A 25679-nucleotide genomic window follows, 5' to 3' on the forward strand; every position below is an offset into this window, starting at 1 on the left:
TGGAAGCAATTTACTTTAGTGATATTTGGGGATTTACTTAAGTCTCATGATACCCTTCTGAATGTCCATAATCTCTTCAAATGTACTGTAAACTCAGTAAAGTCTAACTGATTTTAAGGCATTATGCCAGATATTGCAAGTGCTTATTTGTTCATTCACTGTTTCTTGAAATAAGCCTAGCCTGACTTATTAATGTTACACAGTGGAATTTATATAAAGCCCTCGATTGCCTTTCCATATAAATGTGATATTTTCCAAGAACTCAGAAGAGAACCTTATCCAGTTGGATAAGTGAGGAAAGACAGGTGGATAGATGAGGAAAATAAGGTCCAGAGATATTAAGGCAACTTCCCCAACGTCAGAAGTTACTTAACAGGTTTCCCTCCACATTTTCCATCCCACTTTGGTTTCTTTTTCATGAAGAAGTTACATAAAGAAGTCCACAGCATGAGACAAAAAGACATGAGAGTTCGTTCTTCATTTTATTTGCATGTCCCATAATAACTCATCCCAAATACTGAATTCAAAAGACAAACTGCAGTTCCTCAGTGTTAGCACTAATTTATGGTAACAATCATTTCTGTTACATATCTATCTTATTTTACCCTTCATTTGAAATTGCAAATTAAAGTATATATTTACATGTTTATGTACAAATAACTTCAAAAACAAATTAATCCCAATCTTGGTCCAAGAGTTCCCACTTTAGAAAGCGGTATAGTACTGTGCTATGTACATCTCTTCCAAGTCTCTTCAGACTTGGCAAGTTCCCAGTATTCATTCACAGATGGTTCCCCTTTAAGCTTAATGAACCAAGTACTTCATTTCTGAGTAAATTAGAGGAAATATTACAGAACACGCTCTGTACAATACAGCACCGCTACTGAAAATGGCTCGGGGTTTTGTAATCCAAGGTTCTGATTTAAAGCAAAAATATGTGGCATAGGCTGCAACGGCAAAGAAGTGTCCGATTAAAACCAGAGGATTAGGAGACAATCTGTAATAGGAAAGATAAAAAGTATATATATATATATATTAGTAAGACCTGGAAATGAAAGTTGACTCATAAAGAGGTTCCAATTATATATCATCTGTAAAGGTAAACGCACACTCTATATTTTAGGGGACTTTACAAGCTTGTATCTGCCAGCTAAGGGACAAATTAAAAATTTTTTTTTCTTACAAGAAACTACTTAGACTTCACCCCTGTCAGAGAAGCCAGTAACTCCTCTTAGGTTATTAAATTGTATGTTTTGAGCTGTTTTCTTTCACTAATCTTGAGATCTCAGTCTGAAATAGCTGAATGGCCTGGCTTGTTGAGTCTAGATTTTTCAAAAGATAACAGTGTTGACATTAAGATAGCAGATGAGGGAGAAAAATCTTAAAGAATTTCATTTTGCAGACTTCCCAAGAATAATTCTACATATGTCTGCACCATCAGAACTGTTACTGAGTTTCATGAGTCCCAACAAAATTAAATTCTAAATATAAACTTCTATTAATCATGGTTCCCATAGAATCAACCGTTTCCTAGAACAAAAATGCAGCACTAAATATTGCCTTTTTTCATTTCTCTGGGCTGCGTTTTGTTTGGGATACTACTGAGTGATAAAATGGCACAATGCATAAGGGAGAGAGACTTGCAGCCATTCATAAACCCAACTGTCCTAAGAAAACCTGGAACATCCGTTTCCTCTGTGTCATTGAAACAACTTACACAGAAAGCAGCCCAACTGGACCAGCAACACATTCTCCACCAAGTTTGAAATAAAGAAAACACGCTTTTCTTAGTTGATGTAGGGAATCTAAAATAAAAGTTAAAAATTACTCCCGATCAAATTATCCACACATTTATGTTGGGTATTAATGAAATGTCAGAAAAAATGAATGTTTAACATTTATTACACCTTACAGATAATTTCTAAAAAATCTAGTTGCATTTCAGCAACCCAAGACTTCCTTTAAATTTCATAAGTAATATTACACATAGTAATTTAAGTGTGAATAAACTTTTTCTGCTAGTAAATAATTACTAAACATGTAGGTCTTAGAAGAGTTATTTAAAAGCTATTTCCTTGACTGTGTTGTAAATTCATTAAATGATGCAAACTACTTTGTAAACACTTTTCTTATAAAAACACAGTTCTAGAAACCAGATCCCCAGTCTCTAAGATGCCTGATCCATATCTCTGAGCAGTAAATTATCAAGTAAAAAGAACAGCTGTGAAGAGTAAATAATAATGCCTTATATGTGTACATTTTTTATACTTTTCAAAATAATTCATTAAACCCTCACAACATAATATAATCAATCAATAACCTTTTTAATAGTACAGAACCAATGTTCTTCTCAAGTATGCCTAGATTGTTCTTTACAAAAGATGAAAAAGGATACGACAGGTAACCTTTTACTCCAATAAAGCTCATTCCTCCTCCACTATTCCATAACTTTTTTAATGTTGTTTTGTCGGCAGATTCAAACTCATCATGTAAGAAACTCAAGAGCTTATTAGAAAAGCTTAGAAAGAAGAGCTTAGAAACACTCCAAATTTAGTTCTTTTCTTGCCCAACCAGCCATTGTAACTTCCATGCTCAACTAGCAAGAGAGATTTGCTTGGCAAATCACAATAAGCTGTCTTTGCTTTTCGCAGGAATGATGTCTAGAGACGCTGCAGGAGGTACTTGTACTGCATCGTCCTTTGTAATCAGATCACCAAAGTGTGGAGCACTAGGGCCTCAGCCAGGTCATAGAAACAGCTTTGTTGTAAACAAACACCTGAGGTGATGAGATTCAAGTTATATTTCTTCTTGAAAACCTAAAGGTCTAGTTTTACTAACCTACCACTCACTAATTTGTACACGGCCATGGTTGGGAGGTGGCACAGATGCCTTTTCCTCCATTTCTACCACTGTTTCTGCTAAGTCATGTTTTCCTTAATGTATAGATTGACCATCACCTCATACGGAAACAAAAACAAAAGCGTGGGAACATTTCTGCTTGTGCACTTTAACAGGAGACAAAATCTAGGCTTGATATGAAGCTCATATTCATTTTACAAAATACTACTTTGAAAAGAAATTGAAACTAGTGTTCAGGAAGAAAAAGATTAACAACTATATTGCCTTTTAATTCATGGCCAGAAAGATCTTCCATCACAGTCTCATGCATTTGCATAAGATTTGCATCACAATCTTATGCATCTGATTTGGACCAGAGGGGTGAATGACGACACATTATTGAGGTATTGCTATTAAGGCTGTCTACGGAAGCAACAGCCTTCCACACAAAGTGATGGATACATGATGATTAGAAAAAATCTTGCTCAAGGGTTGAGTTAAAAAGGACTACCAACTTGGAAGTTAGCAAACTCAGGAAACATTTCTATTTCTGGCCTAATCACTAACTTTTTTGTAATTAAGTTCCCTTCCTGTGCTAAAAATCTGCACTTCAGCAATATTCTTTTAAAAATATCTGCACTTACCATCTGTGGCAGAAAATAATTCATAAAGAGCCTGAGCAAGGATATTCACAACAAAGGAATGAGACGTTTTTCTTGTCCAATAGAATGATTTTTTGGCCTAAAAAGGAAAAAGATCACTTATTATATGGTAAAGGGAAGGAAGGAAGGGAGAGAGGGAGGGAGGGAGGGAAGAAGGAAGGAAGGGGAAGGGGGTAGAGGGAAAGAGAAAGAAAGAGCACAGACTAATGTTTATAATCCCCTAAACTGATAGGTATCCTGAGGACTATTGTACAAGTAATTATGCCTTGTTCAACATTTACACACCCACCAAAAAACAACATCTCCAGAGCAATGAGTTACATCTCTGAAGCTAAGTGGCCCATGTAATCCAATGTTATATAATATCCAAGTACAGAAATTCTAAAAGATTCATAGGTAACAAGTCAAGTTCTTAATCCTGAACAAGACTGCTTAAGAATCACTTACTAAGGACCAGGCTCCTAGGTACAGACCTCCCCTTCAAAGCCCCATTCCTCTTAGGCCCCAGAAAGAAATCTATTTTGTGACATTTTTGTCAAAGGATAATATCTTACCTGGAAAACAGCTGCATCATCATAAAGGTCAGGGATACCCTTCAGCAATTTTCTCCATAGTTTTATATCATTAAAAACAACAGTCATTCCTCCTCCAGTAAGAGGATGCCTCATGTTATATGCATCTCCCAAAAGAAGAACACCTATAAAAAGAGAGAAAGTAGATTATGACATCATCCTGGAGCATCCTTTAAGACAAACAAAAAGACTACTCTGTTAATTTATAAACATTTTGAATGTGAGCTAGTAAATGAGAATGTGAAAATACAAGGGACTAAATCATGACTAAAATTTATTCAGGCAAAAATTCAAGAGTTGATTCAATTAATATTTATTGGGTAACTAATATGTGCCAGACCCTGGGGATACAGTGAGAACAAGAACATGGTCCCTGCCCTCAAGAAGCTCACATGTGACCCTAAGATTAAGTCAAACAATGTCAGAATATTTATAAGGCCTCTTCCATGAAAACCAGAACGTACAGTCGTCCATGCATAAAAAGCAAGCCTTCCACGAGGGAAAAAAGTCGAGAGGTCGTTGACGTTTCACAGTAATATTTGCTGCCAGCATGTTATAGAGAGATGTCTGTATGGTTCTAAGGGAATAGGCAGATATTCCAAAACCATCAGAAGTTAATTTAAGAGAATAAGCCTTGATTGACTCTTAGCTGAAAATTAGGCCCCCTTAAAACAAAAAACTACAGAAGCAGAAAGCTCCGCACTTTGACTCGAGATACACCTCCTGACTAAGGTTCCCATCAGTTGTCAGCCTGGCAAATGACCTATGACTTAGAGGGACAGTTAAACAAAGCATTTATGTAATTTTGTCTCTGAGAGCAATAGCCAACCATAATAATAGTGGTGACGTGGCAGAATTATGGGTAATTTTTTTCTGTAGTGTCACAATATACTACATTTATAACTAATTACAGAATACACATATATTTATGAAAAGGTATATTCTAAATATTAATCCAACTTTTTTATGTATTAGTCTAATACCTTCACTAAAAACCACAAACTATAACCAGCTTTTATTCCTCTTTCTGCTTGGAACACTCCCCATCCCACCAACTAGGCTGTGTTCCCACAGCACGCTGTTTACATCGATTTGGCACTGGCTTTCCCTCTGCTTTGCAGTATAGTTTGTTCATCTGATTGGTGGTTCACGATGCACGTTCTTCCACAGCAAACGAGAGCTGTTCATGTTCAGGAACCACAGTGTAGCGACAGCTCCCGTTCACACCTCTCCTCAGGGCTCCACACTCCTGTTTTCAATGGGGCTCCACCCGGCCACTCAAGTGACCTCCCAGCCCTTCACACTATGTCCAAAAGTGAACTCGTCATCTCTCCACACTTCCCTAAACTTACACACTTTTCCCTGTATTTCCAATGTCAGCAAATAGGTGGCAAAATTATCTAAGCCTGAAACCTGGGACCCATCAAGAGACCTCACTCTTTCTTACTACCATTAATCACTGAGTTTCATGCATTTTTCACCTTAGATGTTGCCCAAATCCATTCTTTACCTTCCATTTTTATTGCCACACCTTAGTTTAGGCCTTTCATCATCATTTACATGGAATAATTAAATAGCCTTACTATAGGCTTTAGTCTGAACTTTCCTCCAAACCACCTTCCATAACATATCAGAGTAATATCTTTGAAACAAAACTCTAATCATGCCACTACCTTGTTTAAAACTTTTCAGTGAACTATTAGAAGTAATAAATGAGTTCAGCAAGGTTTCAAGATACAAGTTAAATATGCAAACGTCAATTTTTTTCTATACACTAGCAATGAAGAATCTTAAAATGAAAATAAGTCCACTTATAATAGCATGAAAAGGAGTAAAATACTTAGGAATAAATTTAACAAAAGAAATGTGAAACTTACCCTCTGAAAACTACAAAATACTATTGAAAGAAAGAAACTCTTACATTTACAGTCAAATTTTGACAAGACTGCCAAGGCAGTTCAATGAGGAATAGTCTTTTCATCATATGGGGCTGGTGCAACTGGATATCCACATACAAAAGAAGCTGAACCCCTTCCTCATACCATACATAAAATTTAACTCAAATGAATCAAAACACCTACATGTAAAAGCTAAAGCTATAAAACTCTTAGAAGAAAATATAGGAGTAAATCTTCATGACTTTGGGTTGAGCAAAGACTTTACATATGACATCAAAAGTGACACAAGAGGGGCTTCCCTGGTGGCACAGTGGTTGAGAATCTGCCTGCCAATGCAGGGGACACGGGTTCGAGCCCCAGTCTGTGAAGATCCCACATGCCACGGAGCAACTGGGCCCGTGAGCCACAACTACTGAGCCTGCGCGTCTGGAGCCTGTGCTCTGCAACAAGAGAGGCCGCAATAGTGAGAGGCCCGCGCACCGCGATGAAGAGTGGCCCCCGCTCGCCACAACTAGAGAAAGCCCCCGCACAGAAACGAAGACCCAACACAGCTAAAAAATAAAATAAATAAATAATAAATAAAATTTTTTTTAAAAAAAGTGACACAAGAAAAAACCAGATAAACTGGACTTCATGAAAATTAAAAACTTCAAAGAACACCATCAAGGAAACCAAAATGACAATCCATGGAATGAGAGAAAAACGTTGCAAATCATATATCTAATAAGGGATTTATATCTAGAATAAAGAATTCTTAGAACTTAATAAATTTTTTTTTAATTTGCCCACTTAAAAAATATACAAAGTCTGAACAGACATTTCTCCAAAGAAGATACACAAATGGCTAATAAGCACATGAAAATATGTTCAACATCATTATCCATCAGAGAAATACAAATCAAAATCACAGTGAGGGGCTTCCCTGGTGGCGCAGTGGTTGAGAATCTGCCTGCTAATGCAGGGGACACGGGTTCGAGCCCTGGTCTGGGAGGATCCCGCGTGCCACGGAGCAGCTGGGCCCGTGAGCCACAATTGCTGAGCCTGCGCGTCTGGAGCCTGTGCCCCGCGATGGGAGGGGCCGCGATAGAGAAAGGCCCGCGCACCGCGATGAAGAGCGGTCCCCGCACCGCGATGAAGAGTGGCCCCCGCTTGCCGCAACTGGAGAAAGCCCTCGCACGAACCGAAGACCCAACACAGCCAAAAATAAATAAATAAATAAATAAATAAATAAATAAATAAATAGAAAATCCTTTAAAAAAAAAAAATCACAGTGAGATATCACTTCACATCTACTAGGATGCTATGAGCAAAAAGACAGATAATAACATGTCAAGGATGTGGAGAAATCGGAACCCTCATACATTGTTAATGGAAATGTAAGATGGGTCAGCCACTTTGGAAAACAGTTTGGCAGTTGCTCAAAGCGTTAAACAGAGTTACCATAAGACCCAGCAATTCAATTCCTAGGTATATACCCAAGAAAAAATGAAAATAAATGTCCACACAACAACTCATACACAGGTATGAACCAAAAGTAGAAACAACCCAAATGTCCATCAGTTGATGAATGGATAGTCAAAATGTAGTACTGACATATCCATACATGGAATATTATTTGGCCATAAAAGCAAATGAAGGACTGATACATGTTACAACATGGATGAACCTCAAAGAAGCCAGTTACAAAGGATCACATTGTATGATTCCATTTATAGGAAATATCCAGAAGAGGCAAACCTATAGAGACAGAAGGTAAATTAATGGTTGCCTGGGGACTGGGAGGAAATGAGGAGTGACTGCTAATGGGTACAGGGTTTCTTTCTGGTGTGATAAAAATGTTCTAAAACTAATTGTGATGGTTGCATAGACCTATGAATACACTAAAAACTAGTGAACTGTACACTTTAAATGGGTGAACTATATGATTTGTGAATTATATCTCAATAAAGCTATTATAAAAAAGAACTTTTCAATGACTTTCCATCGTCTATAGGATTAAAACTAAACTTTAAATAAATATCTTACCTTTCTACCACTCTGACACCTATCCTATGCTCCAGCCATAGGAAGCTACTTGAGTTCACTTAAGTGCCACCATTTCTCGGCCATCCTAGCTTTTGCCTACTTAGAAGTCCCTCATCTCTCGGGACCTCCCTGGTGGCACAATGGTTAAGAATCCACCTGCCAGTGCAGGGGACGTGGGTTCAATCCCTGGTCCGGGAAGATCCCACATGCCGCGGAGCAACTAAGCCCGTGTGCCACAACTACTGAGCCTGTGCACCGCAACTACTGAAGCCTGCATGCTCTAGAGCCCACGTGCCACAACTACTGAGCCCACGTGCTGCAACTACTGAAGCCCGTGCACCTAGAGCCCGTGCTCCACAACAAGAGAAGCCACCGCGGTGAGAAGCCCGTGCACCGCAACAAAGAGTAGCTCCCGCTCGCCACAACTAGCGAAAGCCCGCGGGCAGCAATGAAGACCCAACGCAGCCAAAAAAAAAAAGCCCCTCATCTCACTGTCCACCTGATGAGCTCCCACTCACCCTCCGTGCCCCAAGTCCAGCTCTGTTTCCAGAGCAATGTCTTCCCTAATCACCCTTCCCAGTTCACAGGCTCCCCTCCCTGCCTTGTACACCCCACCCCTTCACAGTGAATCGGGGGTACCATGAGTGGGCTTTCATTACAGCATTTATCAGCAGTGTTCTGAAATTATCTGTCTATATCTCTCACTAGAAAACTGCCTTCTCTAGATTAAGGACTGTATTTAATTACCTGTTGTATCTCCAATAACTAGAACAGTGACCTATATGTACTCAATATTAAATAATAGATATAAAACTAATTTTGGTATTACTAATGCATTACTCAACAGTAATCAAGTTTCCATACCACATGTTACAAACTGTACCACATACATGTCATTTGGAGTAATGAATTTGAATATTTGGAATATCTTTTATAAAATCAGTCCAATAAAATAATACCTTGTTTGTTTACTGGTGAAGAAGGGAGGAAGCTTGCTGGCATCGACCTCAAACGAGAATTCTGAGTGGCTTCTAGGAATGGTTCTTTCAGGTGATCTGCAGTAAAACCCACCCCACCAAATAAATGGTTTATAACATTCCAATTTCAAGTTATCACATTTTCTTATCAAGAATAAACAAATACCTACTACATATCTGTTATGGTTGTTACATATATCCCTTGCAAAAAAATCAAGAACTAATTATTAATAAAATCGTTCATTAAGCACCTAGTTATTCAAGCTAAGGAATTACTAAGGAATCTAAGAGAAAATTAATGTAAATAGATAAACATAGAGCTGGGTGAACCAGAAAACTTGAGGAAAAGTGAAGCAAATCCAGATGAGATGAGACAGGGAGAAAAACCACCCACCTCTCTTCCAAATGTTAAATGCTAGGTATCATATATTTAACACCTAATTTATTGTCACCACCATATTCTATAAGATCAGATGAAATATACCACCAATTCACAAACAGCAGGAGGTATGTACAGTAGAAAAAGGGTAAGATGTATAGAGCACTACATTTCTGAGCTTTAGTTTCTTCATCGAGAAATGAAACAGCTGGATTAGCTTATCTCTGAGATACTTCCCAGTTTTAAAGTTTTGTGCTTCTACTTGTATAGAAAATAAACTTTCTTTTCATACAATTCGTAATCTGGGAATATAGGGGCAGAATGCCTATGCTGAAACTATTCCTTCCTACAATGAGTAGAATTTCCATAACTTAACGAATATGAGCATAAAACTACACAGGGCAGTCTGCTGCAACTAAGTTTCGGATTGGGGAAAAAAAAATCTATATAAAAGAAAAAAATGCTAAAAATATCACATTATTAACTATCCTTTTCCTAAATATGCATAACTCATTCTTTCCATCTGAAAGCTTCAAAAATGGCTTAACTGAGTGAAAATGTATTGAAGTGCTGAAAATGTCATTGTTAAAAATCTAAATTGGTCCATGTATACCTTAATTTCTGTTAATATTCTGTTAATTATTAAATAGAGTGCTTTCACTTAGTTTAAAAAATAACTTTGCTTAATTTAAAAAATAACTTAAAAAACAGAATATTAAAACAAAATGTACTCATACCAAGGATAATGTGCTATTACTATAATCATATCATAACTGGCAAGCAGGGTTTCCCTTCAATTTTATCAATATTCTTAATAATTTGTTTATATTTCTTTCTTACATCTTCCTATTCTCAAAAAATAATAATTTTAATGAGTGTTTTACAAAGATGTCTGAAAGACTCCTATAGCCCTCATGTTCTGAGGGCAGAGATGTATGAGCCAGACAGACCTGCTTTCGACCTTGGCTCTGCCACTTACTAAAGGTTTATATTTGGAGAAGCTAAGTAACCTCTCTGAATCTTAGTTTCCTCATCTGTAAAATGGGGATCATGATAATGCCTGCCTCACAGGGTAGTTGTGTAGACATTCAATTATGTTAGTAAAACACCTCTTATATGGTAGACATTCAATATATGGTAGCTATCATTTCTACAAAAACCAAGCACAAGAAGTAATTAAGTATAAGAGCTATTTCAAGAATTCACATACCTAGACTGCTATCCAGACTACCTTAAAAAATACCATATATGCCACTATTAATGATTATTCAGAAAACTATAATTATTACTAAGAAAAAATACATTGAAACTATTTTTTTTACTTGGAGATTTTTTTTATGTGCTAGTTTAAATAGTTCATTCAGCTCCAATGTAGCTGACTGACTGGATGAATTTTTCACCTGCCATCCTTATCTTTGGCCTAATTTAGACAAAGCTTCAGTGAGAACTGGAAATGAAGGGCCTTTTGTGAGACTTCCTTGCAGACAGTAGATTACAATGGCAGTGAAATACTATTTCTTACCAGGTAATTGTGGGTAAATGTTTTCAGTCATGTATTCTCTTAAATTCCTTGGCATTTCTCCTCGGATGTCAACAAGTACTCGAGTTTCATCAGGTGAAATCTGGTAGATGAGAACTGGACTCGGATTAGCTAAAATAAGTTCAGCATGATTTGCTTTAAACTGTGGTGCATTCTAGAAAAATAAATAAATAAAATATTTTAATAATTTTCAAGTTTCAAGTTGCTTTTATTTCCTACAATTGCGTTCCTATGGTACCTTCATAAGGAAGCCAACAAAATGTGAAGAAACAGAAACTTTATTGGCAATCAGGTTTTTCCTGAACTTGGAAAAAAGTCCATCTGCAACAACGGTCAATGGAGCATGGAGTTCCTACAACAAAAACAAAGAATACTCAGCTAAATGGTTAGAAATACACAGTGAAAAGGACATTCTTTTAAAAGGTACATGAACAAATTTAAATACATTATGGGGCATTACAGAGTATTTGAAGATAATGCTATTGAAGGAGCTGTTACATGGGCTGAAGGTAATGCACAACCAACCTTTAGAGACCCTTCCCCTTGAGTCCCTGAGGACCACCTTCCTCCAAAGCCCTACCATCCAAACCATCTGGGATTAAGCTACTTTGATGGACACTGGGGAAAACTGCTACAAAGCAAGCACAGCCCATAGAGGACTGAATCTCATTACAAATTCCAAGGACTAACCACATTCTTTTATTCTAGAATTTTCTAACTTCACATAGTGCTTTCAGTTAGTGGCTAGGGCTTAGAAGAATTTTTGTACACGTGGATGTATGTATTTATATTATCTTGTAATTGCCCCCATTAGAGTATAATTCCTAGGACGTGGTTACCCTATGGAGCAGCTGGGAAGAATCAACAGATAAGCCTTTGACTTTCTCTTCTTTACTAAACCAACAGGAGCAAACTATTTTATTCTGCTATTTCCCCAGACATTCTCTTACTTTTTGCCTTTCTTACTTAAACAATAGTTTATTTTATTCTAATTATTTCTCTTATGCTGAATCCTTCCTTTTTGCATCTTCCAGTTCCCCTCTGCTTCTCTCCTAGGGTACATTTCTCATTTCAGTTTTTAATACAGTTAAAATCATGGTGTTTGTTTCTGAAGTTATTTGAACAGCATTCTGAAGTGCTCTAAAGAACAATGTGTTCAATTTGGTGCAGAGGGCTTAGAGAGATCTCGGTCCCTTTGATGAATAATAAATTGGTGAGCCTACTTTTTTAAAGGAGGAGGAGAAAAAGAAAATAAAAATCTCTTAGGAAGAGCTAATATTTGATATATCTCACCTTGATGTCTCCAGTCTCTTTATCCCGGTACTGAACTCCCATCACAGCATCATCTTCTTCTAGTAACTGCAGCACAGTGCCCTCAATAAACTTTGTGCTAAAAGATAAATAAACAGAAATAAATTCTCTGGTAGCACAACTGAACAATTTAAATAAGGAATGAAAAATTCCCTTTTCTTTATCTCCAGTTTACCCATGTAATATGGACACACATGTACATAGAAAAAGGTCTGGAATGATGAAAAGCAAAGAGATCATTAATGGATTTTAGAATTGGTGTGGTTTTAATTTTCTAATTTCTTTCTTTTTTTTGTTTAATTTATTTTAATTTTGGCTGTGTTGGGTCTTCGTTGCTGTGCGTGGGCTTTCTGTAGTTGCGGCGAGCGGGGGCTACTCTTGGTTGCGGTGTGTGGGCTTCTCACTGCGGTGGCTTCTCACTGCGGTGGCTTCTCGTTGCTGAGCACGGGCTCTAGGCGTGCGGGCTTCAGTAGTTGTGGTACGCAGGCTCAGTAGCTGCAGCACACGGGCTTAGTTGCTCCATGGCATGTGGGATCTTCCCAGACCAGGGCTTGAATCCGTGTCCCCTGCATTGGCAGGCGGATTCTTAACCACTGTGCCACCAGGGAAGCCCTTAATTTTCTAATTTCTTAAAATGGAATACATATTACTAATGTAATGATTTTTTTAAAAGCATTTTAAAAAGTAACAGGTTTTATCTCATTCATTAAAAAATAAAATACATGCAGAAAAATTTTACATACCCACACAAATTCATACACGGAATTGGAATTTATCTACCAAATTATTCAGAGTAGTTACTTCTAGTTAGAAGGATCATGGATAATTTTTACAATCTTCTTTATATTTCTGAGTATTTTTCCATTTTTCTACAATGAACATATTCTACTTCCATAGATATCAAATTCTTTCAGTTCTAAGAATAATCCACTCACTTCACTTGCTTTGTCAGCACTTAAGCCTTTGCCAATGACATGAGGGTTCTCATGTTTAAAACTTAAACCTCAATTATAATGCACAGGGCTAGAGACAAATATAAGTTAATAATTAAGAGGAGAAGCCCTTTAAAAATTGTGAATCATTATACTATACACCGGTAACTTACATAACATTGTACATCAACTATAACTCAATAAAAAGAGAGAGAGAAGCAGCCAGTTCTGTCAGTCTAGGTCCTTAATATGAATGGAACAGGGATCTTCTCTTGAAGTTCTCTAACCTGACTTTTAATAAAAAGTACCATAACCACAAACCCCAACTCCCAAATGGGCACATATGAACTTAAACCTTAATTACAACAACCATACCCTCTAAATTCCAACCACATAAAAGATCACATATATTTAGTCAAAGGAAAATTCTCAATAGTTCTATGTCATTCAAAGGAAAGTTATCTATATGATATTCTTAACAAAGCCATTGAAGAGCTAACATTCTTCTAACTTACGGTTTATTTAAATATAATAGCTATGTTCTAACCCATACCCAAACACTTAGGAAAATGTATAAAATAGTATTTGTACGAAGGCCAAGTTTAAATGTGTTTCTTTAACATCATGTATTTGAAGCTGTAGTCTTACTTGGGCTCTGCCATAGCTGCTTTCCGGAGACTCATGATGAACCTTCCATGATGGAAAGCTCTTCCACTCTGCACATGACTGTTTTCTGACAGAGGGAAAGGAATCTGAACCTCTGATTTGCTCTCCTGATCATGAATTATGTAGCCATTTACAACCTGGGCATCAATACCTTCCACTGTATCTGCAAAACAATTCAGGTCGAAAAATCAATTTTGTAATATGCCCAGAGTTAACACCAGGCACCAACAGGACATGGACCATTGAAAATGAGTTTGTGTTCATAAAGCTATGATACCATTTGGAGAACTGGACATTAATATAACTATTTCAGAAATCTTAATGTTTCTGGAAGACAAGGCTTAGCAAATTCATAATATCACAAAAGGTAAATATTTACATATAAAATTTACTCATTAAAATTCATAGGAAAAATATTAAGACCCTAACAATAATGGGCAAAAGTGTATAGATGATTCACACTAAGTAGTACAGAAACATTGAACGTATCAGGAAAAATGTTCAAAACTTGATTTAAAAAAATCAATGAAATAAAACTGAAACAATAAGATACCAAATCTCTCAAAATTGCTACTGAGATAAAGATAAAATGGATAAATTTATATATTACTGGTCATATTATAAAGTAATAACACTTTAGAAAATAAGTACAGCAATAATTATCAAGAACCACGAAGAAGTTAGCATCCTAATTTTAGTCTTGTAATCCATCTAAGATATTCATCCTAAAGATATAATTCATATTTTTAATAATTATTAAAGGTGTATACAAAAACAGGTTCACTACAGTGTTACCTCTAATAAGAATAACTGTAAATAACCTAAATATGAATCTAAGTTAGGTAAAGTATATTATTAAGTATGAACCGAGAAATTACTATGTACAGGCTTAAAATTATGATAAAGAATGGTTAACAGTATCGGAAATACGTTTCTGTGAAAAAGTGGACTTTAGCATGTATATTAGTCACATAATATATATTTAAATACATTAAAATATATTAGGGATTAAGTACATTAAAATAACTTCATTTCTGATGATAGGAAAACTTTATAATAAACCATTTTTATCACATATCTATGCTAAGATCAAAATAAATAGTTTCTGATATGCTTTTTAGTCACACTTAAAGTCCAGTCAGGGACAAGCTGGATGAATACTTGTCACACATCTGACCTAGGACCAAAGTAAGTTAGTTTTTTGGTATGGTTTCTAAATTATTCCAGTTAAAATTCATTCAGAGAAAAGTACACATATATCCTAAAAGCTGCCAATTCGCAGTGTATTCACTTTGGATCTCTTTGCCAGTCTTTACTGACCTAAATGTTTAAAGCCCATCTAGTATTTCTACTTTTGTTTTGTCAGCTACTGAGATAGCTTGTTTTTCTTAAGCCATAATTATATTATGGAAGAACTTTAAATGCTAAAACAGTCCAATTTAGAACACAACAGACAATGTGAAAAGTATACAGACGATGTGAAAAGCATGTAGTAGCACAGTAAAATTTTTCCTCGGGTAAATTATCCTAAGTCAAGTATATAAATAAGGTCTAATTTAAGATTTCTTGAAAAATCTTTCTTTCTACTTTATTGATGAAATCGAATATGACAGACTTTGGCACTTTTACTTTCTTAAGCAGGCAGGAAGATGACACCCTAAACCTTAATGAAATTCAGGCTTCACAAATACTAGTTAATAACTTTGAAGACAGTGATGGGACTTAGAGCTGTCACTAACTATTAACCATATAGCTCCAATATTAGACTACTACTATCAACATATCAGATAAACTGGCATGGAAAACTCTTCCACATTGAAAAATGCAGAATTGCTTTCTATAAAAAGGCAAGCTAAAAAACAAAACCAACAAAAAAACTGCATATGCTAAAAATGAAAAGCAACTTCAAAGTCAAACCAGTGAGCAAGTTTTAAAGGCAACAGCATAAGGGTATCAGAACCACAAGCCTAAAAGGCTGGAGTTATAAGGGCCACTCCTGGATAGGCGGTAGGGGCCCCCACGTGCAATGGACGTTGGAACTTGGCACCATACGTAAATTTCTTGTCAATACGACAGAGACCAGAAAAACTCAATTCAACGCCCTGAGACATGGCATGGAAGTAAGCCATCTACCATAGGCCATGGGTGGAGTCATCCATAAGAAAAACAATCATAACTTTGTACCATGACCTGGTGTGAAGTCTGAACCTCAAAATGAGTATACAGTGCATAATAAAACAGGTATCGCTTATGGAAGTCCAAATATAAATCAGAGTCAAGGAATAAATATAACAAAAGACAAACAAGATTTATGACATTTTATTTAAATACACTCAAGACCTAACTGAATGGACAGTATACCACATTCATGGATAGGAAGTCCAAGACAATTTTTCTAAACCTGAGCTAGACATTTAGTGCTATTTCAGTCATAATCTTGACAGGGTTTGTTTTCATGGGAATTGAAACCTGATTCTAAATTTTATATATAGAAAAGCAAAAAGGCCAAGAAAAGTCAAGATAATCCTAAAGAAAGTGAGGTGAGGAGGAGGTTCCCCACTGGATAATGAGTATTATAAAGTTATAGCATTTAAATTATAATGTATTCATTTGAAGAGTTCTAGATATTAAGCTTAAGCCAAAGGGCAATCAATTCACTTATTAAAAACCCACACACCAGGATGGGTCAGTCGGTATTATATTAAAAGTCTACACTCCAAAATGTAACTATTTCAAGGGCTTCTATTATCCATAGCTCATCACACCTGAGGGGGAACTGACAGCATAATGAATGTTAAAAAGGACTCTTGCTATATTAAAGGTATGCATGATGCGTGGACTGGCTAAAATACCTCAGTGGCTCCCCTCCCTCTTGCATGGCTCTCCTCACCCTTACATGAACTACCTATAAGAACCCATTGAGGTTTGTTGCCACAACCTTGGACATATCCCCTGAGGCTAGATTTCTAAATGATTCTATATCCAGTCATTAGTCTGAGGGCATTTCCAGTTGCCTGATGTTCAACGATAAAGGTAACAAAATCCTGTCTCAGGATACTGTCACATCTGCCTCAAGTGACCCTCTCATGGAGGGTGATGGTTAGGAAATTTAAAAGGACAGAGGCGGACCTCCCTTCTTCACAATGCACTCTCTCCACATGGGTCCAGAGCCCTGCAGTCTTTTGCTTGTCCTCCTCATCTGCTCCTTCTCGGTCCTCTTTTTTGGCTCCTGCTCACCTCACTGACCCCAGGGGTCGTCTTGGACCTCTTCTGGGCAATGTTGTCTCGTCTCATTTAAATACCATGACTCCTCTCTTTCTCTCATCCCTCACATCTGATCCATCAGCCGGTCCTACTGACTCTTCCTTCCAAACATCAATATATTCCCAGAATGTGGCCACTTCCCCCACCTCTACGGCTACGACCCTGGTCCAAGCCAACAACTCTCACTGATTCTGCAATAATCCTCTAACAGGTCTCCCTGCTTCTGACTTGCCACTTTATGATCTACTCTTTTGTCTACACAATAACAAGAATATTTTAAAATAATATTTCTAATCATACTTCTAAAATGTGAAATCTAATAACTCCTCTTCTTAATATTCTCCAGTGGCTTCCCTTTGGAGTAAAAGCCAAATCCGTATAGTGGGCCACAATGGAATCCAGCCCCCATTGCCCATCTGACCTTTTCTCTATAACTCACACCACTCAAGTCAACACGATTCTCCTTCCTCGCTCTTCAAAGAGGCCAGGCTCACTCCTCCCACCAGGCTTTTCCCCTTGATTCTCTCTCTGCCTGGAGAGAGTCCTTTCCTCCAGATAGCCCTAGGGCTACTCCTTCACCACCTTCAGTCCTTTACTCAAATGTCATCTTCTCAGCGAGGCTTTCCCTTCTCCCACTTCATTATTTAAAAATTACACACCACCCTCAACTCCCTATCTCCCTTTTCTGATTCTTCTCTAAAGCCCTTATAACCATAACATATACTCTAAATTTTATTTATTCATCTTTTATCACCACCCTCTACACTAGCAACTAGAATGTATGCTCTATGAGGGCTGGAATCTTTGTTTTGTTCACTACTGTAGCCTCAGCACCCAGAACAGTACTTACAATACGGCCAACGCTTAATAAATATTTGTTAAATGAAGGAATGAATGTAACCCCTTTAGTCGCCTCCCTCTCAACTTTATCTTCTCTGTCACCACACAAACATGCTCTATCTAGTATCAGAATACCCCTCCTTTGGGGACTTCCCTGGTGGCACAGTGGCTAAGAATCCGCCTGCCAGTGCAGGGGACACAGCTTCGAGCCCTGGTCCAGGAAGATCCCACATGCCACGGAGCAACTAAGCCCATGCGCCACAACTACTGAGCCTGTGCTCTCGAGCCCGAGAGCCACAATACTGAGCCCACACACCACAACTACTGAAGCCCATGCGCCTAGAGCCCGTGCTCTGCAACAAGAGAAGCCACCACAACAAGAAGCCCTCGCACCACAACAAAGACCCAATGCAGCCAAAAATAAATAAATAAATTTATTTAAAAAAACAACAACCCTCCTTTATCCTCACATCTGCATCTCACCTCTGCCATTTCTGTTTTCTGTTAGAGAAAAACTCCTCGAGAGTAGTTTTCTAGTCTCAAATTTTTTAATCTCCCACTCACTTCAGTCTAGGTTTCGTCTACACAACTCCACCGAAACATCGTCAATGTCACAAGCAACCTCCAAATGGCCAAATCCAATGGCCTTTCTCTACCTGAGGGTCATCTTACCTGACCCTTCATTAGCAAACCATGACATGGCTCCTTTCCTTTCCTGATACGTACCCATCCCCTCCAGCTAGAAACATTTTCCTCTCTTGGATTAAGGACACCAAACTCTCCTGGCTCTTTTCTGCCATTCTGCCGGCTCCTGCTCAGTCTCCCTGGCAAGCTCATCTTCTTTTGCCCAATCTCTAAACATCAGTTTCCCAGGACTTGGTTTATTCTGTCTTCTCTTTTCTCCCTGCACACTCTCCTTAGCTGGTCTCCATCACTGCTGTGGCTTTTAAGTATTACCAATATGCTGACATCTCTGAAATGTCTACTCCAGGCCAGCTCAAATCACTCACTCCTCTGCACTCGAGATTCATATATTCAACTTAACATCTCCACTTGGATATCTCAACAGGTCTCCCAACTTCCTCCCAGGGCCTGTTCCTCTCTAGGTCTTCTTATCAGCAAACAGCACTGCCATCTACCAGTTGTTCAAATCAAAACCTAGGAATCATTTTTTAACACCCCCTCTCTCATACCTCACATCAATCCTTTAGTAAGTCATGCCATTCCTGCCTCTTAATTTGGTCATGAATCTGTCCACTTCTCTTTACATCCTCTCTACCATACTAGTCCAAACACCATCATCTGTCATTTGGACTTAGCAATGAGCTCCCACTAGACTCCTTGAGTTGACTCTTGCTACCCTACCACCACAGTCTTGGAGGCTATTCACCACACCATATCCACGCATTCTTTTAAAACAGCATTCTACAAACAGCAGGATGTGACTCAATGGTAAATTGTGAAATGACTTTCGAGCTGTGAATTGTATACTTGGGTAAAATCATGACAAGTATTTAAAAAGTAAAATTGCAGTCAGATTTAGGTATGTTTGTAAGTACTGAGTCAGGATATAAGATGTGTTTGTCATTGTGAGTAGCTGTCAAAGGTCTGAAGCCTTTATAGAGGCGTAAACAGGATCCTGTCATATTCCTGCTCCACTGCCTTCAAAGCCCTGCATGATCTGGCAGCTGCCTACCTCTCCAACCTTAATCTCAAGCCACTCTCCTTTCCCCATTACCCAATACTTTCTGGCTACATTGGTCTCCTTTTCAGTTCATTGAACAAAATAGCAAACATTTACATAGTGCTTCCTACATACCAGGAACTGTTCTGAATGCTTTGTCTTTATGAATTCAATTAATCCTCTTAAACTATGAGACAAGGACTCTTTTAAGTGTGCCAGTTTTACAGATGAGGAAACTAATACACAGGAGGTTAAGTAACTTAGCCAAGATCACACAGCTTTTTATGTACCTGAGGTGGTAGTCAAAACCAGGCAATCTAGTGCCAGAATCAATGCTGGTAATTACTACAACATACTGCCTACCCTACATGCCAAGCAAGCTCTTTCTCAATTCACAGCCTGGGCCTATATTTTATACTTTGATTCCCAAGAGTAGATAGCTGATCTGTCTAGTTCACTAGTATAGCCTTGGCACCCAGTACAGCACCTCATACAAAGCATACAGCAAATGTAAGTATTTCCTAAATGAGTAGTATTTAAAAAGCACTGGGTTAATGGATGAATGATGCTTTAAAAAAAGGTTCTATAACAGGTACACCATATGCACTCTACAAATGATAGTTCCCTTCATCTTTCACTAAATTTCATGCCCTCATTCTGGTTTTCCAGTCTTCAATTTTGACCATTACAATTTTTTAGCCACTTCATTTATCTCACTAAGGCTACTTCATATCTCCTCATGTTTATTTTCTCCTTTGCTCTCATTTTCATGCAAATTTGTTGCTAAATGAATAGAGTAACTTTTATACATGAAAATAAAATGGAATACCTTTTTACCAGTCATAGCAAAGAGTGCTTGCTTATGCCACATAACTCCTAAAAATCACTATGAACCTACCTTCAAGACCCAGGTCTTTAAGGACATGATAACCACCTGGCTGCAGAAATTCTCCAAGTATCCTGTCGGGCTCTTTTAAATCTCTCTCAATTACTGTCACCTTTCTTCCATCTCTGGAAAGCACTGCCGCCAAAGCAGAGCCGAGTACACCAGATCCCACGATGATAATTTCTGGATCGTTTTGAGAAGATATCAACGTAGAGGCAGTTGCTCCTATTAAGGTTGTTTCTGAAATACTGGTTCCTTTTTTGCACTGTTTTTTTAAAAAAAAGTGAATTATGTAGCCACATTTGTTATCTTTACATCATACTACTACTATATAGACACACTGGACATTTGCATCTTAGGTAAAAACTATACCCTAAACGTTATCAAACCAAATGAACTGTTACATTTTGAAATCCAGATCATATATAAAAAACAATATCAAAATATTGGTGAAACAAAAACATATAGCAATAGCCCAATAAAATTAAATTATATTCCATCATTCAAACATATTTAAAAAATGCTGTCACATATTTATAAATCCATAATAGGCCAAATATAAAAAATGTTTACAAGGGGCTTCAAAGACTTACAGGGAAAATTCTATCATTAATTATTCAATGCTTCAAATATATACTGAGCATCTACCAGATGCAAATCATGTACAACTTTTTTTAAAATTAATTAATTAATTAATTTTATTTTTGGCTGAGTTGGGTCTTCATTGCTGCACGCAGGCTTTCTTTAGCTGTGGCAAGTGGGGCTACTCTTCGTTGAGGTGCGCGGGCTTTTCATTGCGGTGGTTTCTCTTGTTGCAGAGCACAGGCTCTAGGCGCACGGGCTTCAGTAGTTGTGGCACACGGGCTCAGTAGTTGTGGCTCGCAGGCTCTAGAGCGCAGGCTCAGTAGTTGTGGCGCACGGGCTTAGCTGCTCCGCGGCATGTGGGATATTCCTGGGCCAGGGCTCAAACCCGTGTCCCATTGGCAGGTGGATTCTTAACCACTGTGCTACCAGGGAAGTCCCATGCACAATTTCTGATATGACTTCATGTTGCAAATTATTCAGCACCCTGTAGATATTTCAACTATTCATCTTTATTTTCTCCCTCTGGGTTTTCATCTGAAAAATCTACCTTAATCTAAAATCACTTTTATATAACAAAAAACTGTCAAATCCTGGCTATTGATCTATTAATTGAGAATATTTAACTTAAAATTCCAAGAGAATAACTCATTCTGTCCCTTGGGATTCGACCTGTTCACAATTTTAGTCCTTACATATAAGAATATATTTAATTTACCTCCCTTTTCCCCTATCCTGATACTCTTAAGAGAGCCTAGTCAAACAAGTGGCCCTCCAGTTTAGGAATAAGGACAAACATTAAACCTATCACTCATTGGGCTGACAGTAAAAACCTTAACTTTGATTATAAGAAGATGAAAAAGGCCTGTTTTGAGAGATTTATGCCCACTGAGCATAACAGTGCCTGTTACTTTTTTTTTTTAATGAATAACTCAATATTGTTTGTTTCTTTTGTTTTGATTTTAGCCATGTGTGCTGCGCGGCATGTGTGATCTTAGTTCCTGCACCAGGGATTGAACCCTCATCCCCTGCATTGGAAGCACAGAGTCTTAACCACTGGACCGCCAGGGTAGTACCAATTCAATACTGTAATAAGTACTTTTTCTTGGTATGTGGATTCACAAATATGAATACATTTCAGATACAGAGTTGCAAGGAACCATCTTTCTTGAGTTCTCTGACCTTATCGATTAAGACTAAAAGCCATTTTGATAGGGTTTTAATGCCATTTTGACAGGGTTTTAATAAAAAAGGAAGGAGATAAAACCTAAAATCCTTTAGAATTTTAATTCTCTGTGATTCTAATATTCATTCAGCTTCTATAATGGACTGGGGCCTTCCTGTCCATTCTATTTTTTAATAATTTCTCTTAGAGAAATTATCTTTTCACAATAGAGTCGACTCTTACTCTCAGTATTTCTTAACGGCCAGAGCAACTGTCTATATTTAAATTACTGTTCTGAGAGCAAGAAAAGCCCCTTTTGTCATCTTACCCATTTATTATTAGTTTTTCTTCCTAAATTTTCCCTGTTAAACACACACACACACACACACAATCCTGGAAGGGGAACTCTGGAGAAAGTTACGCCTTTCAGAGCCTGGTCAGTAGATTCGTAGTTCCCACTAATGGGAACTTAGTACTCATTACAGTCTACCAACTCCCAGGTATTTAGGAAATAAGCAGAAAGCCTGAGGTATTCACAAAGTGGAACCAACAGTGACTGCTGGTAATCCAATTTCCTACCCCCAAATTTCTCTACGGTATGACGACATTCCAGCCACCTGGACCAGTGCTCAGTGACCTTGAGGGACATTATCTCAGACAAAGATACCAAAGACGTCAATTTGAGGATTAAAGATTCCCTCTCCCTCCCCTCCCATTCCTCCAACCCACACCCACCCTATCACTGAATTCAGCACCACTCCAAAGGTTCCTAACAGATGGAGACTACCTTTAGACTAATGTTAATAGCTACTATTTATCACGGTTATGAACCAGGCATTTTGCAAACATTAAATCATTCAAATAGCTAACTACCAGCCAGGTTAGTGCTGTTCCCACCTAAAAGAGGCAACGGATCCTTACAGAAACTAAGCAATTTGCCAAAGGTCTCACAGTCAGCAGTGGTGAAGCAAAACTCCTAAACCAAGCCCCCACCTCTTCTGCAAACCGTGCTGATCTGTACTGCAGATACAGGAAAATGATGGGGATCCAGAACCCTCAAAGAGTGAATTATTTTGTAGGCCACACACCCTAACGTCAAGTCACTGTCATCCCTTACTTGGCCTACTGCTGGAGTCTCTTACCCCACATCCCTGCTTCCACTCTTATACTCCTACAATCCATTCTCCACACAGAAACTGGAATGTGCTTCTTAAAAAGTAAAAATCAAATAGCATTACTCCCATACTTAGAATCCTCCAGTGCTCTTGGGAAAAAGTATAAACACCCAAGGGCAACAAACCCGAAATGTTCTGGCCTCGACAACCTTTCCCCCCTCATCTCCCACCATTGTCCTCCTCTGCTGTCTTTGCAGGGATCGTCATAACTTCACGTGTATTTGAAAACCCACCTTTGATTTAGGAACATGGCTGAACTGCACACACTAATTAGTCTCTTGATTTAGGACCTTGATTTACTGAAGGCTCCGCCGACGTGGGGAGAGCAGGGTGTTTTGCCCAAGACTTTAAAACACTGAGCATTTTACTCTGCCAGCTCTTCCGACTGTTCTGTGACTTTCCCCAGGCAGCTGTCCCTTCTTATAAGCCGCAGACTTAACCTGCAGCGGGTTTCTTTCTTCCCAGGTTCAAACATAATCCTTACCAAAGGATTTAAATTAAAAAAAAATTTTTTTTCCATCACAGATGGTGATTCTGTCCTAGTGATGCAAACATTTCAACTTTCATAATCAAATCAACATCCATAATCAAACCAATTTTATTTAGCATTGGCACCACCAACACTAAATGAAACAAAGGTTTTTCAATCATTCCTAAGAGCCTCAAGGATTTAGCCAAGGAACAGTCAAGAGCTTTTAAAACAAACAAACAAACAAAAAACCCAGTTATATGAGAATTCCTACCACAGTATCTAACCTGCAGCCTCTCGCCCTTTAAATTAGAATATTTACATTTGAGTAACCCCAGTCCTAATTTTAATATAAGACACTCATTCATTTGCCCACTTTGAATTCAACCTACCCTCCTAGACCCGAGCTGCTCTTTATTTTCTGATCCAGGGGGGGATTTAGCCCAGAAGAAGCCAATGAAAGGCAAGGCTGAGAGAATATCCGAGAAGACCGCGAACTGGGAGCCGCTCTGCCGGCGCCCGAGGAGGGCCCCGTTCCGGTAGCGACAGCGATAGGACAGCACCAGCCCCAGCGACAGGAACACCAGCACGCACAGCAAGAGCTCCTTGTTGGCCAGAGAAACGAAGTCTCCGCATTTCTTATAAAAATAGGTGAAAGTGGCAATGCCAAGAAAAGTCCACATGGTTTAAAGGCTTCTTCGGTGACACCGGGTCAATGTTCAGATCCGATCTTTTCTGGTAGGGTTTTGGTGTTTCTCCCCAAAATGTGTTGCCAAAAGTAGCACGGGGGACCGGCCAAAGTCCAGTAAACACCGTCACAGGATTACAATTCAAATCGGACTAATTTACAAAATCATATAAAGTTAGTATAAAAGTATCAGAAGAGGGGAACGTTCTCCAGGATTTAAAAAACAGTATTTAAAAATTTCCTGCTCCAACAGCTCCCGACCAGACTCTCCCCTTTCAAGCAATCCATGTATTTCCCACCCCCCCCCCTTTTTTTTTGTAAGGCGAGGAGGGTCCTGGGGGCTATTCCGGATGATGTTTTAAATTTTGTTGCTGGCTCGTCGTGCAGTAAAATTGCTCTTCTCTCTCACCAGCAGCAGGTGCCCTTTCAGAAGAGGAACAGGGGGAGAAACATCAAAGAAATATCTCGCGCTGGGAAAAATGCGGCTTCGCCTCGTCCGACAGCGATGGCCCAGCCGGATCGGAAAGCGCAAGGGCTGCGGCGGTGAGGAGTGAGCTTCCTCTCTCGCCGGGGCCGCCTTCGCCCACCAAAGATGGCCTCGGACTGGAGACTGCGGCTCTAGGGCAGGGAAGCGCAGCCCCTACCTCGAGACCTCCACCTCACCGCGGCTCCCGAGGAACCAGCCCCCGAACCTTCCAGCCGCTGCACGGCAGTTTCCACAGCGCTACCCTTAGAGGGCAGAGGAGGCGGCGGCGGCGGCGGGAGCTCCCGACGGACTCCTCAGCAGCATCCCTCGCGGGCGGCGGCAGCCTTCCAGCGCGGCGCTTCGGCAGTAACCAGAGTAACCGCCGGGAGCCCTAGTTGATGTCCAGGCCCCGTGCGCCTCCGCGGAGGATGGGCTAGGCCTGGGCCAGGGACCAGAGGACGGGGCCCCGCCCACCGTCACCGCCCTCCGCCTCCGCCAACCAATGACGGTGCGCACCGCGCCGTAGGCCGAGATGGCGCTATGCCGTGTTTGGCCAATCGTAGGCGGCGCGGCCCGCGAGGTGCCGCCCAGAGAGGAGCTGGGACGAGGTTGCGTGGAGTGGGGTGGGGGCGTGGGGATGGGGGCCCGCCGCCCGTTGGG

At 39.1% G+C, this 25679-nt stretch overlaps 1 protein-coding gene across 1 annotated transcript; it reads right to left on the reverse strand.

Annotated features, from left to right (window-relative positions):
• Positions 1-459: 459 nt before the first annotated feature.
• On the reverse strand, positions 460-25452 carry SQLE (squalene epoxidase). Its single transcript, XM_007188884.3, has 11 exons — positions 24258-25452; positions 20487-20739; positions 13783-13963; positions 12185-12281; positions 11130-11243; positions 10874-11045; positions 8955-9050; positions 4055-4197; positions 3483-3579; positions 1718-1805; positions 460-997 (listed from the first exon to the last, which is right to left on the reverse strand). The coding sequence occupies exons 1-11, from the start codon at positions 24546-24548 to the stop codon at positions 805-807; spliced, it is 1725 nt and encodes a 574-aa protein (XP_007188946.1). The 5' UTR covers positions 24549-25452; the 3' UTR covers positions 460-804.
• Positions 25453-25679: the final 227 nt, after the last annotated feature.

Source organism: Balaenoptera acutorostrata, chromosome 17 (assembly GCF_949987535.1).
Source record: "Balaenoptera acutorostrata chromosome 17, mBalAcu1.1, whole genome shotgun sequence".
NCBI classification, from domain to species: domain Eukaryota; kingdom Metazoa; phylum Chordata; class Mammalia; order Artiodactyla; family Balaenopteridae; genus Balaenoptera; species Balaenoptera acutorostrata.

Coding starts and splice junctions, on each gene's coding strand:
- SQLE (XM_007188884.3), bottom strand. CDS start 24,548: ATGTGGACTTTTCTTGGCATTGCCACTTTCACCTATTTTTATAAGAAA. Junction 12,282..13,782: donor GCAGCTATGGCAGAGCCCAA/GTAAGACTACAG, acceptor TTTATCTTTTAG/CACAAAGTTTATTGAGGGCA. Junction 9,051..10,873: donor CATTTACCCACAATTACCTG/GTAAGAAATAGT, acceptor GTTTTACTGCAG/ATCACCTGAAAGAACCATTC.